Below are 13,194 nucleotides of genomic sequence, written 5' to 3' on the forward strand. Positions count from 1 at the left end.
GGGACCTTCAAAGACAAGGTATGTGTGTCCCGGAAAGGCTGGCTGAAGGTAAGGGAAGACAGGTTTTCGTGCTATTTTCTGTCTGTGACATTGCGCTTTCTAGAATTCAGATGTAACACCGCATACCTGTCCTGAGACCTGGAATGCTCCTTGGGTTGTCAATTACCCTGCAGGCTCCTCCTCTAAAGGAAGGCTTGGGAGTGGTTCCTATTTAACCTTAATGAGATAGCATTCTTGTGGGTTTCACAATATAACAGAGATACATGGAGATTCTCATATATTTTATAAAATATAGTTAATTGGTCCCGCTTTGAAGAAATATTATTAAAGATTAGATTTCCCTTATCAGAGTAGACAGGCTCAAAATACATTGCTTGCACTGTACTGTTTTAATGATATTTCATTTTTTATTGGCATGCCAGTTAAAGATCATGAAATGACGTTATTGGGGGGATTTTGTTTAAATTCTAGAAAAACTGAAAGATACCTTTTATAAAGTAAGCTCCATGTCCAACATAGGGCTTGAACTCATGACCCTAAGATTAAGAGTCACGTGTTCTACCCACTGAGCCAGCCAGGTGCCCCCCAAGATACTTTTTATTTAATTTAACTAAGCCTGATCTCATTTTAGCATAGGTGATTTTTGCATTTCAAAAGGTTATTCTGTAGTTTAATAAATAATTCAAGCACACTAAAATTTCAATTTACTAAATGTAGTAAATGAGAGCATGAGAAGATTTAAAAGACAATTTGTTTTTTTGTCTACTTGAAAGGGCATTTTAAGTTGATGACTAATCTTGTATGGCTCAATTCCATTCCTGAATATTTATCAAATTATGAGTTTGTAATTATTCATAAAGCATTTGTGGTCACATCTTGAATTACCATGTCGATAGTTTTTAGTTTGTTATTAAGAGGACATGAAAAGTATGAATCCCTAAAAAGCGAAACACATGGATCATTCTGCCACAATAAAGACCACGAGAAAAGCTGAAGCTGCAATAAACAGTAAAGTTATCTGGTTTGAAGCAAAGGAATATGGAATTAGGCACATGTATTTTATACTGTATACAACTCATCTTTTCAGTCCTAATAAGCTGACTCGGATTCATGTAACGGAGAATACTTCCCCAGAGCCAAATACATTTAAGCTCTTTAAGGATTGGCACGATCCCTTTTTTCTCACTGGTTCATTAGAACAGTACCCACTTTAGAACAACTATTTGTGAGCACAGTAATAGTTCAGAAAATATAAAATGATGGAAGAAGGAAACAGAACAGTCCTTCATTTGCAGCCAAGAAGATGTGGGGATTAGATCTGTATTTGTTTTGACCAACTTTCTGGGAGAAATGCCATGACTGTTTTGAACAAATGATAAATGTCTATAAAATATGGAATTCTATAGTAAAAACAATTTTGACATCTTTTGTTAAGAGACCAAAACAAAAAACAAGAAAATACACGAATGTTGTATAGCTCAGAAATTAATAAATCCCCAAATTTCAATTTCCACTAAAATATTTATTTAATTAATGATATCTTACAGAAATAAATAAGAACAGTTTTTCTCTAATACAGATAGGTGTATTTATATATATATTTTTTCTTTTCTTTCTTTTTTTTTTTTTTTACAAAATCGAAGCATATCAAATTGTTTTCCCTAAAACTTTAGCTCAAAAAGGAATACTAGGAAACAAACAGAAATACTGAAATATGCTGATTATCAAATTATTACCATGGACCTTTTGAATCTCAGCATGACAGAAGATTTAGAGAAAGACCATGAGATTGGGAGTTAGGGCATCTGGGCTCCACTGTTGCCTTGCTACGTGTCACAAGCATGGTTCTCTGTATTTCTGAACCTTGGTTCTCTACCTTTATAAGAGGAATGATATTAGTTATACCAACTTCACAGGACTGGTGGGCAAATTAAAGCTGAATGTGAATGTACAGGAAAGCTCTTTATAATATGTAAAGAGCTACAAAAATAATAGTCTTGTTTAATTTCATATAAAAGAATCAATGCATATCTTCCTTCAACTGAAGAATAAGCACCAAAAACGTGTGTGTGTTTTCTTCAGTGGAATTATGTCACCCTATAAACCTAGAATAAGAAAATGCACCTTAACTAAGCACCAAAGCTTCTTGGACAAATGTGATATAAGGGATATTTCTATTACAGTTTTCTGGGCAGCTAAGTAGGAGCTAATGAGTCCTGAGGGTCATTTAAAACTCTGGAGGCTCAAAGAAAATGAAACAAGAATAGTTGTGTTACATCAAATGGCTAGGATAAAATAACCTACTCCTTATTTAGTGATTTCAAAGTCCATTAATTCTTCACAGAAGAAGAAACACTCAGTTATCAGTTGCAATTATTTGCTTATGTAAATACGACATTCTCTTGTTCCAAAGATCAAATACTAGTCCTTGAGAGAAGTCCTAGTAAAATAAAATAACAAATTATCACAAATTTAGATACTAGTGGTTAAAAGTCTAGTTTCCCAACAACACAGGAAAGGAAAAGAATCCAAGACATCAATATAATAATGAAGAAAAAAAAAAAACAGAACACAAAACCTGGCCATACATACTTCCATGTTATGATTAAGAAATAAAATGATAAAAACTGCAATATTTACAGATACATCAATCTTAAAGTATGTAAAAACAAGGAAAATTAAAAATAGAAAAAGCAGTTTAGATAATTTTATGATAAACATGAATACACTTAAAATGCTATTTAAAGTTCACTGCATACACTGACACTACTTAACACATCATAGAAATAAGAAAAGTGTTCAATGTTTCAATTTTTAGTAGCAACATACAGAGAAAAGAAAAACTTGCCTAAATGTTAACTTATTGTTAGGAATAGTATTACTGTAAAGTCACTATGCATGGAGTTATAGTCTAAAGCTACTCAAATAACTAGAAGTTAATATAATTTGCCATCTACTTAAAATATTACTACCAAGATATTGGTGAATCATGTACTAAAGATACTGAAGGCCCTTCCAAAACGAGATTTTTGTGGGTCAAATATACTAGGTCATATAAAATTAGACCAGTTTATTCTCTCCCTTACTCCAATTCTTTTTAAGACCGATCTTATCAAAAGAAAAGTACACATTACCTCTCTTAATTCCCTTGCATCATCAGATGTAGTTATTCTTTGGGACAAAAATAAATGTTGTATTAGGAGTGTAAGATCAAAAATCTTTATAGATCTTTTGGAAACAAGATAATTGGAAAGGACTCAGTAACTACTAGGACACCATACAACTAAAAAAAGAAAGAAATTCATTCAATGAAGAACAGTATTTACTGACATCTACTGGATTTTTTACTTGTAACCTTCTCTATAAGCAATGAAAAACTTAACTACAGTAAAGTCTCTGGATTGAATCAAGTGTACTTCATTCAAGTTCTTCAGTTTCTTTGGTAAACAGATCCGCCAGATCAGCCAAGGTTAAGACGGAAGCTTCGGGATGCTTCACCGATGAGCTCGTGTGACTGCAAGGTTTCCCAAGGAAGGAGAGTCAGAAAGAAACCAAGGAATAAATGGTTACATTTGTGTTATATTTTGCTCTAGTCTCAATAATATTAAGACATAATGATATAAAAATATTCTTATAATATAAAAACATATTTGCTCATAAGTGTTTGTAAGTGAACCATAAGAACCTTCAAGAAGAAAGTCAATGACAGGATCATTAGTACATCTCGTCAAAATTAGTGAAGACTTCTGTATAGCACTTTTAGGTTTTGTTATAAAATGTCTTTTCTCTCCACAATTCCTAAAATAAAGAAACAGAACCCATGCCAAATGCTGCTACAGCTCTCACCTTAGAATCTGCCTTCTTACTACCTAAAGTTAGTGTATTTGAAGAGAATTTCAACAGCTCTTGTAACTGCTATTTTATTTAAGCAGCTTAACTATAATTGCTGATTTCTGTTACACATGGAAACATCAGCAATAAAAAGCCTTCATGTCTGATGCAAATAGCTTTCACAGTAGACTCTTTCCTTCTCATAAACCACCAATGGAAGGAGATTTCTGGTTCAAATTGCTTCGTTGCTATGCACTGTGCCTCTGTATAGACATCCCTTCCAAGGCAATCATTCCTCTGTATCTGCCAACCATACCTATCTCATAAGGATATATAGTAAGGCATTGGTTTATGTTTTCAAAATGACTTTGAAGAAAATTATGGAATAAATATTAGAAGGTTTTATAATTTTTAAACTTTATAAAATTTTATAATTTTAAAGTTTTTTTTTAAAGATTTTATTTATTTATTCATAAGAGACAGAGAGAAGGCAAAGACACAGGCAGAGGGAGAAGCAGGCTCCTCGCAGGGAGCCTAATGTGGGACTCGATCCCAGGACTCCAGGATCACACCCTGAGCCAAAGGCAGACGCTCAGCCACTGAGCCACCCAGGAGTCCCTAAAATTAAGTTTTTAAAATTAAGGTCGCTCTGGTCTCTCTGCTTCTGTTCTGCCTTTGGAACAAATATCACAATCATCAGCTGAGTTTTAAGTCCAGATCTTCTCGTGTGCATGTGACCAGCATGTGTGATTTATAAAGCAACACTGTAAGTTTCCTTTTAGAGATATCAGACGAAGGCTTTTAGGGTGGGCATAAAGATAGATTTCTTTAAAAAGTAATCCAATATGGCAAAGAAATGTAGGGCAGTTTAAATATTTTTAAACATTACAATCTCTATTAATAAATTAAGTCAAATATAGGATGTCCAGAGCATTAACTGGAAAATTTTAGATAGGTAAAATGTCCTGTTTTGCCTTTAAAAAATGTATCTGGTCATCTAAGTGAAGAAGTCCCAACACTTGTATAACCTTATATAAACAGGTAACATCCATCGGGCTTGTAGCAGATTATTATGTACCTCTTCTCAGCAGTTTTCAGCATTGCCTGCATTCTTTCTTCTATTGTTGCTTTAATTAAGAATCTGTGTACAATAGTAGGTCTAGAAGGTATGAAACAATGGTAAGTTCAAAAACTTCTTAAAACCAATTAGAACAAACAAGACTTCACATATTATATGCTATATTCATCAGTCACACAGGGCCCATTGTGGCAAGTAGTAATCAAGGTGCTGGGGCGGTGGTCAGCAGTAAATAAAACAAACTAGTCTTAATGAACTAACATTCTAATGAGGGCAGACACACAATAAACACATAAATTAGATAATACAGATAATGCCATAAGGAAGCTGACATATGAGTTGAAACATGACTGATGGGAATGAGGTTGCTAAGCCAAGGAGCAGAAAGAGCATCTAAACAGAAGCAACAATAAATAAATGCAAGCTCTTGGGAAGAGAACATGCTTGGAACAAGCCTAAAATGTATGAAGGGCAGAAAGAAACCTAGCATGGCAGAAGTGTATTTTAACAGAGAGGCAGGGAGTGGAAATAAGATTGGAGAGTGGGCAGGAAACAGATCGTGTAGGGTCTGGAGGGACATGGCAGGAATCTGGTTTTTATTGTGGTTATGAGGGGAAGTCATCCGTGGGTTTTATGCGTGATTTGATTTATACTTGATTATACTGTAGACACCCCTTTGGCTGCTGTGTGGGAGATGGCCTATTAGGTAGCAAAGGGAAGACCAAGAAGTCAGTTAAGGAGTTCTGTAGGAGTCCAGATAAGATGGAGAGTTGTGTTCTGGTTGTTTCCATGGAAACAGTAACTATCAGAAGGTCTGGAATATCTTTTGCAGGTAGAGTTGGCAAGGCTTCAGTGATGGTTTGGATGTGTGGCACAAAGAGAGAAGTATGGAAGAGTCTTAGATTTATGGTCTGAGAAACTACAGTTAAGAGAGTCAGATTATAAGATGGGGAGGGCTTGGAGTGGGTGGGAATGCAGTAGGAATACACTTTCTTTTACCCATGTTAAATCTGAGTTTTCCATTAGCTAGGTATCTAAGGGGAGGAGTCCAGCTATGGGTGAAGCAAAAGAGCTGGGAATGAGAGTCTGAGACAGGAGCTGAAAGGGCATGTCTAGACCAGGGACATATATCTGAGAGTCATCCACATATAAATGTTACTTAAAGCTCTGGAACTGGATAAGCTCATCTAGAAGTGTAGATAAGAAAAAAAGAACCTGCAGGGACCAATGGCAAGAAGTAGGTCATTAATAATATTATGAATCACATTTCAGTGGCACACTGAGGACAAAAACTCAACCGGAAAGGCTGAAAGAGGAAGGTTAAGAAGGGGAAGGTGGGCAGTGGAGTGTTTTTAAAGCAGATGATATTAAGACATATTTATCTGGTCATATATTACAAGAGGAATGTCCTTGAGAATATGAGAAGGGATGGGACCTATGACAAGTGGAATGGCTGGCTTTTGAAAGAAAAGGGACATTTCACCCACTGTAATAAAAGGGAAGGAACATACTGTGCCTTCCTGCTTATTGCTACAGATGAAATATTCATACCTCTACCTACAACCTAGGCTTGCACTTGAGTATTATTCTGGCACTCTCTCTTCTCTCTTGCTTCACTAGTTCTCCATTTCTAATGGATTGCTCCATTATTTCTCCCATATGAAAGGAAAAAGCAACAACAAAAAAACTTCTTGATCTCATACTCTTCCTTTTCTCTGTTCTTTGAAGCAAAACTGCTCAAAATACGAGTCCCATCAGTGATGTAGAGACAGCAGTGTACTGTGCTTAAAAGTATGATTGAGGAGGCAGAGGAGCTATGTTTGAAACCCGCTGCCACTTTTGCTACCTATGTGACCTTGGACAAATTACTTAAACCCTCGCTGGTAGATAAGTGTTTGTTGATAAATAAATGAAACCCTAATCTCTCTTATACTCAAATCAGGCTATCGCCTCCACAACTACCAAAACTGGTTTCTATCTCCATTCTGCTAAATTTAAGGGTCAATTCTCATTTTTTATCTTACTTGACATTTTAATAATACAGTTGTTGATACAGATGGTCATATCCTTCTTCTTGAGTTACATTCTTTACTTGACTTCCAGGAACCTCTCTATTCTGATTTTCTTCTCAACTCATTGTTTGATTTTCATCTGTTACCTTTGCTGGTTCTTTCTCTTCTCCCATGGCCTCTAACTTTGGTGTGCTCTGGAGTCCAGTCGTTGATCCTCTTCTTTATCTATACACATTCCCTTGGTAATCTCACTCAGCCCCGTGACTTAAAAATACCATTATATGCTGTTGACTTTCAAATATATCTCTAGTACAGACTTCTCCTGAACTGAGGACTTGTACATCCAATTACAGAATACCTATCTCCAGTTTTCTAATAAATATCAAACATCTCAAATTTCTATTTAAAATAGACTTCTGTTCTTTCCTTACCAAACCTGCTCTACCCTGTAGTCCTTCCTGGCTCATCTGAAACCTACTTCATCCTTCTAGTTTTCTAGGTCAAAAACCATGGCATTGACCTTGACTTGCTCACATCCCATGTCTACTCTGTCCACACATAACTACTGGTTCTCAAAATATGTCCAGAACCTGACCACTTCACATCATATCTACTGCTGCTCCCATGGTTCAGGTCACCTTTAACTCTTACTAGGATTACACAACAGCCTCCTAACTGTTCTCTCTTCTTCTACTCCCCATATGTTCCCCTTTCCCCTGGCCCTGAACATATAGCACTCAGAATGATTATCTCAAAACAAGTTAGAACTTGTCACTCCTCTGCTCAAAGCCTGCCGTTGGTTCCCTATCTTATACACAGTGAAATCAAGGTCCTCATAGTGACCTCATAGGCCCTATAAATTCCCCTCCCCTACCAGCTTTCTGACTTCATCTCCTACTACTCTCTTTACTTATTCTGCTTCGGTAACTCTGGCTCCTTATTATTCCTCAAACATACCAGGCACAGTCTTGACAGGGTCTTTGCACTAAGTGTGCTATCTGCTTGAATATTCTTCCCCATACAAATCTTGCATGCCAGGTGGCTTTGTGGGTTAAGCATCTGACTCTTGATTTTGGCTCAGGTCATGATGTCAGGGTTGAGAGACTGAGCCCCATAACCCCATGTCAGGCTCCATGGAGCCTGCTTAAGGTTCTCTCTCTTCCTCTGTTCCTCCCTGCCCCTTGCTCCTCCTTCTCTTAAAAAAAAAAAAAAAAAAAAAACCTGCATGCCATCCTGCTTAGCCAAATGTACTTTTTTTTTTTTTTTAAACTGGGCTCCATGCTAGGCCAACTTGGGGCTTGAACTCACAATGCTGAGACCAAGACCTGAGGTGAGATCAAGAGGTGGACATTTAACCAATGGGACCACTCAGGAGTCCCCAGCCAAATGCACTCTTTATTTTTAAAGATTTTATTTATTTATTCATTAGAGACACACAGAGAGAGAGAGAGGCAGAGGGAGAAACAGGCTCCAAGCAGGAAGCCCAATGTTAGACTCGATCCTAGGTCTCCATGATCACACCCTGCGCTGAAGCCAGTGCTAAACCGCTGAGCCACCCGGCTGCCCCCAAATGCACTCTTTATCCTCCTTCCCTACTCTACTTTTCCAGCTCCTAACATAGCATATATTTTACTTATGTTCTTGTTCACCATCTGTCTCTCTACCAACTATCATAATTTCCATGAGGGCATCTCAAATACCTAGAACAGTGCCTGGAACACAGAAGGTGCTTAATAAAAATTTACTGAATGAAGTATGTGGGTATTGATGCAGGTATATTACTCAAGTTGGTGATGGAAAGATGAGATGCTTCAAATCTGACTTTATCTGTGTTCTACATATGAGGCAAGACTGTCATCAGTGGGGAGCAGGAAGTTATAGAAGACTTTTAAGATCATCTCTTCAGAAAATGGAAAAAAAATCTATCTACTAGGGAAGCATAGTAGGATTGTCAGGTAGTGCTGAATGGCCTTTCATCTGAGCTGAATCCTGTCCATGCTTTGGAAAACAGTGATAAGACAAGGCGGCAATGTTTAAAAATATAAGAAAAAAACAAACCCAAAAAACCCCAACCAAATAAGACATAACTGCATTTTAAATGACACTGGACAATACTTAGAACAAGTGTGCAGTTATTACAGTTATGTTACTTTGTCATATTTTACTATGGATTTGTTTGATGAACATGTCTCTTTCATGCTGAAAACTAAAAGTCCTCATTTGTTCTCCTGGCTATTGCTTACAGAGCAATCCAGCTTTTAACAGTAGGTCATACAAGATGGCATCTCCTGTTACTCCTCTCCACATACTCTATTCCTAAGCAATTCTAAACTCTTTTGGGTCCCTAGGGATCTCCTGGTGTTTATCTCCTCTGTGTTCCTGCACATGCAATTCTCTTTGGCTGTGTGAGCACCCCTTTCTAGCCTAGTTTTGAAGTAATTGTTCCTTCAAGACTCAACCTAATGAAGCCTTCCATGACTCTAAGCACAACTAATGACTCCCTTCTGTTACCACAGTACTTCTATTACATTTTTGCACACTCTGCTGCAATAGGTCAGCTCTTCTGTTTCCTGTACTACATAGCAACCTCTTTGGGGGAGCAGACTATGTCTTACTCAATTTGAGTCTTCAATATCTAGTATGAGTGACATATAGTTGCCACTCAGTCAATATTTAATGAATACTCAGTACAGATTTTTTTTAAACATTCAAGGCATCTACCATCTAGGAGGTAATACATCTAAGAGGTCTTATGAAGGGTAACTGTCTATTCTGACATTTGAATGAAAGTAGTAGATATTACACAATACTCACTATTAGGTTGGGCCTCAACTAAATCTAGTTACCTCTTAGAGTAGCCCCTAAGGGACTATCTTTTCCTAAGGGAAAGAATTTAAAAAGGAGTCATGAATGGGATATGCCTTCTTTTAAAAACAGGCTACTTTAAACAATCAAAAATCACTTCTCCTCAAAGTCATGATGGATGCTTTCAACTCTGCAGCTTAGTTTAAGAAACTGTTTTGGTGAAGCGAACAGCGTAATTTTTCCAAGAAGGGAGACACAAATATGGGAGAATTCAGGGATTTGCTGTTTGGAGGAGGGAGGGTTGGAAATCTCAAAATGTCTTTTGGTCATATACTTGAACATTTAATAAATAAGTCATTAAAAATGAATAGTTATATGAACATAATTGAAGAGTTTAAACACTGATTTATATCTTAGAAACTGGAAGCAAATGTAACTGATGCTAACTTTAGTCCTTACTTTGTTTGTCCAATCCGGTGCACCCTCCCAATGGCCTGAAGCTCATGGGCAGGGTTCAAGATGGGCTCCACCAAGAGAACATGAGTTGCTTCAATGATAGTTAATCCATTAGAACCTGTGTGCAGGGGCAGCAGCAAGATATTGATTTGGGGATCATGTTTAAATGCTGAAAGGTTCTCCTAAAAAAAGAAAGGTATATTTAGATTTTAGCTGGATCACTTAGAGCAGTATAGTATAGCTCATATTAAGAAGCCTAATAGTATTCAGGTCACTGTGAAATGTAATAATTAAGACAATTAAATATAAATTACCGATTTCAGAAAATGTAAACTTGTCTGACCTTCATGAGGACAAGGGTCACATAAACTCTCTTATTCTTTATGATACAGTGGAAACACAAGATACATGTACCTGATGTATGCCAATTAAACTACATGAGAGAGAAAAAGAAAGTGTGTGCCAGAGTGAGGATGAGATCAGAGACATGAATCTGTTACATTTTTACTTGGTCTTCTTTTGTGTTTTTGTCTCAGGGTGTGCGCCAGTCGTCGTGCTGAGCATAGCGTAAGCAATTTGACCACATAGGGTTTTTCCTGGTGTAGTGTCTTGAGAACCTAATCCTGGCATGAGGGCCCTGTCCATTGAACAGGTGTATCACAGATCATCTTTTCCTCTATTGAAGCAAACGACCTCAAGTCAGAAGATCTTAAAAAAAAATGACCTTGCTATGGGTATAAATGAATAGATAGAAAATAATTAGTTTCTCTACTTTGCTTTTGAATGTTAGTTTTATAATGAATCAATAACTCAAATCTTTACACAAGACAATAAATGCAAGTAAGCTATTAACAGCAGTTTTAATTTACAACTAAATCTCCCCTCAAAAAAAGTAAAAATCTTCTTGACGTACCTGAAATGTCTTAACACGACTGATTTGAGCAAATTCCATGTTGTTGTCAGTGAGGGCTTTTGAAATAATATCTAATACATCTTGCCACTAGAACACATAAAAAAATAAGAAAACAAATTTTTGTATAGTTTTCACATAAAAAGGAATTGAAAAGGAACTAAATCTAAATTACTTTTGTACTTCAGAATTAACATAAAAACAAACTTTCAAATGTGGTTCCACCAATATTATTTTACACTACCAAAATGGCAGTGGTTTTTGTTTGTTTAAGTCAAATGCTGGTTAAATTTAGGGTAAAAGACATAGGTGTTTTTGGGAACTGAATTAAGATAAACATAAATAATGGAATGGCTAATGGATAAAGTTGCCTATCTTTTAAAAATAAAAACTACAACTTTTACTTCATATTTTATTCAATAGATTACTTTTTCTTTTTCTCAAATAACCAATTTAATTTGTGGAATGAGACTTTCAAGGTTACAGATTCTAATTTTTAACATATTAACATTAGAAAATGCCCATAAAACATTAACAGGAAATGTAGCTATAGAAATTGCCTTTGTAAAGCATCACCAAATTTCTCTAAAAATAATTTTATCCTATGGAAATAGAAAAAAAAAAAAAGAACATGGAAAATCTAACAGTAATTCTAAATCTCAACTATATTAGAACAAACATTAAACATGAGTTCTCAGATATGAGCTGACAGAAAGCCAGTCTGAGGTAAGACTCAGAATGAAAATGTTGATTATACCGTTGAGAAGACGAGTGCTTTAGCCCCTGGGTCTCTAAGTTGGATTCTCATCAGAGTTCTGACCACAGCTTCCACTTTTGTAGAATGGCTGCCCTTTGGACATAAACAAGAAAACACATCACTACCAAATAAATCTAGTTTACAATGAAAAGGAAAACCAATATAAAACACTTTTATTACCAAAACTACATGTACATCAAAACAAACTATCGGGTTCTATGTGTTCACTCTTCTTTATTTTGTATTTGCTGGAAATTTTCTTTAGCTAGAAGCTATAGAACTTAAATCTAGGGAAAACTGCTTCTGAAACATACCAGAAAGTCATATAGTGATATACGACCATAAAGAGAAGATTTTTAGGTTAAAGTAGGTAGGATTTGTAGTTAGAAGATTTTATTATTTTAGATCAGCAGAATTTATATATTAAAAGCACTCCTCACTTCAGATATTATATGGCATTAGAAATCTTAAGAATATAATGAATCAGAATTCTAATGTAAGCAAACTGTGAAGGATCCAACTCAGGAAGGATCTTTTCTTGTAGGGAATTACAAAGGACAGTGACAGAGGTACAAATAACATCTACTTGGATAGCAGCAGATTTCTATAAAGCTAAATAAACACACACAGGTGGGTTTTACATTTTCCATAACCATTTCCATCATTAAAGTATGAAAAGGAAAAAAATGAAGAAATAAAAAAATGAGGAAATGAGCAAATGTTTTCATAGCCTTCTGAGAAAATTTTCCTCCTGGAATGCTCTGGGAGATGGCAAGACATGAAGATATTAAGGGTATGGGACTTTTAGCACTTTTACAGAGACACTCAGAGGCAAAATGTATAAATGAAACAAGAAAGAAAGGCAATGCAACTTTTAGTTAGCAAGAGAGAATTATGGAAGAAGTTTTAAAATTGTAATACTAAAATCCTAAGTCTACATAATTATATAATTCTCTGGTATGCAGACTGCTAATTATACGTGCAAGGTTAAAAAATATAAAGGATCTGTTTCAGTCTAAAAATCGTCTTAAAAAAGAGCAAAATTATATCAAATAAGAGAAAGCAGGAAATCAGCATGAAGTATTGTTAATGAGTTTAGATAGAAACATACGTATCCCTCACAAAGTCTCATTTCAAAAATATATTTTTTTTAAAAGATTTTATTTGAGAGAGAGAGAATGAGAGAAAGAGAGCACAAGCAGGGGGAAAGGGCAGAGGGAGAAGCACACTCTCTGCTGAGCAGGGAGCCCAATGCCAGGTTCGATTCCTGGACTCCAGGGTCATGACCTGAGCTAAAGGCAGACACTTAACCAAGAGTCACCAAGGCGCCCCTCAAAAATATTTT

At 36.0% G+C, this 13,194-nt stretch overlaps 1 protein-coding gene across 3 annotated transcripts in view; it reads right to left on the reverse strand.

Moving 5' to 3' along the window:
• Window positions 1-1,501: 1,501 nt before the first annotated feature.
• Window positions 1,502-13,194, reverse strand: part of SHPRH (SNF2 histone linker PHD RING helicase) — a 94,201-nt gene continuing 82,508 nt past the window's right edge. For all 3 annotated transcript variants that reach the window (XM_038526268.1, XM_038526269.1, XM_038526270.1), the window contains exons 26-30: window positions 11,850-11,942; window positions 11,096-11,182; window positions 10,186-10,364; window positions 4,910-4,990; window positions 1,502-3,514 (exon numbers count right to left, since the gene is read on the reverse strand). In XM_038526268.1, coding sequence (XP_038382196.1) covers window positions 3,418-3,514; window positions 4,910-4,990; window positions 10,186-10,364; window positions 11,096-11,182; window positions 11,850-11,942 — 537 coding nt within the window. In that variant the 3' untranslated portion in view covers window positions 1,502-3,417. The remainder of the gene's footprint in view (window positions 3,515-4,909; window positions 4,991-10,185; window positions 10,365-11,095; window positions 11,183-11,849; window positions 11,943-13,194) is intronic.

Source organism: Canis lupus, chromosome 1 (genome assembly GCF_011100685.1).
Source record: "Canis lupus familiaris isolate Mischka breed German Shepherd chromosome 1, alternate assembly UU_Cfam_GSD_1.0, whole genome shotgun sequence".
Lineage (NCBI taxonomy): Eukaryota > Metazoa > Chordata > Mammalia > Carnivora > Canidae > Canis > Canis lupus.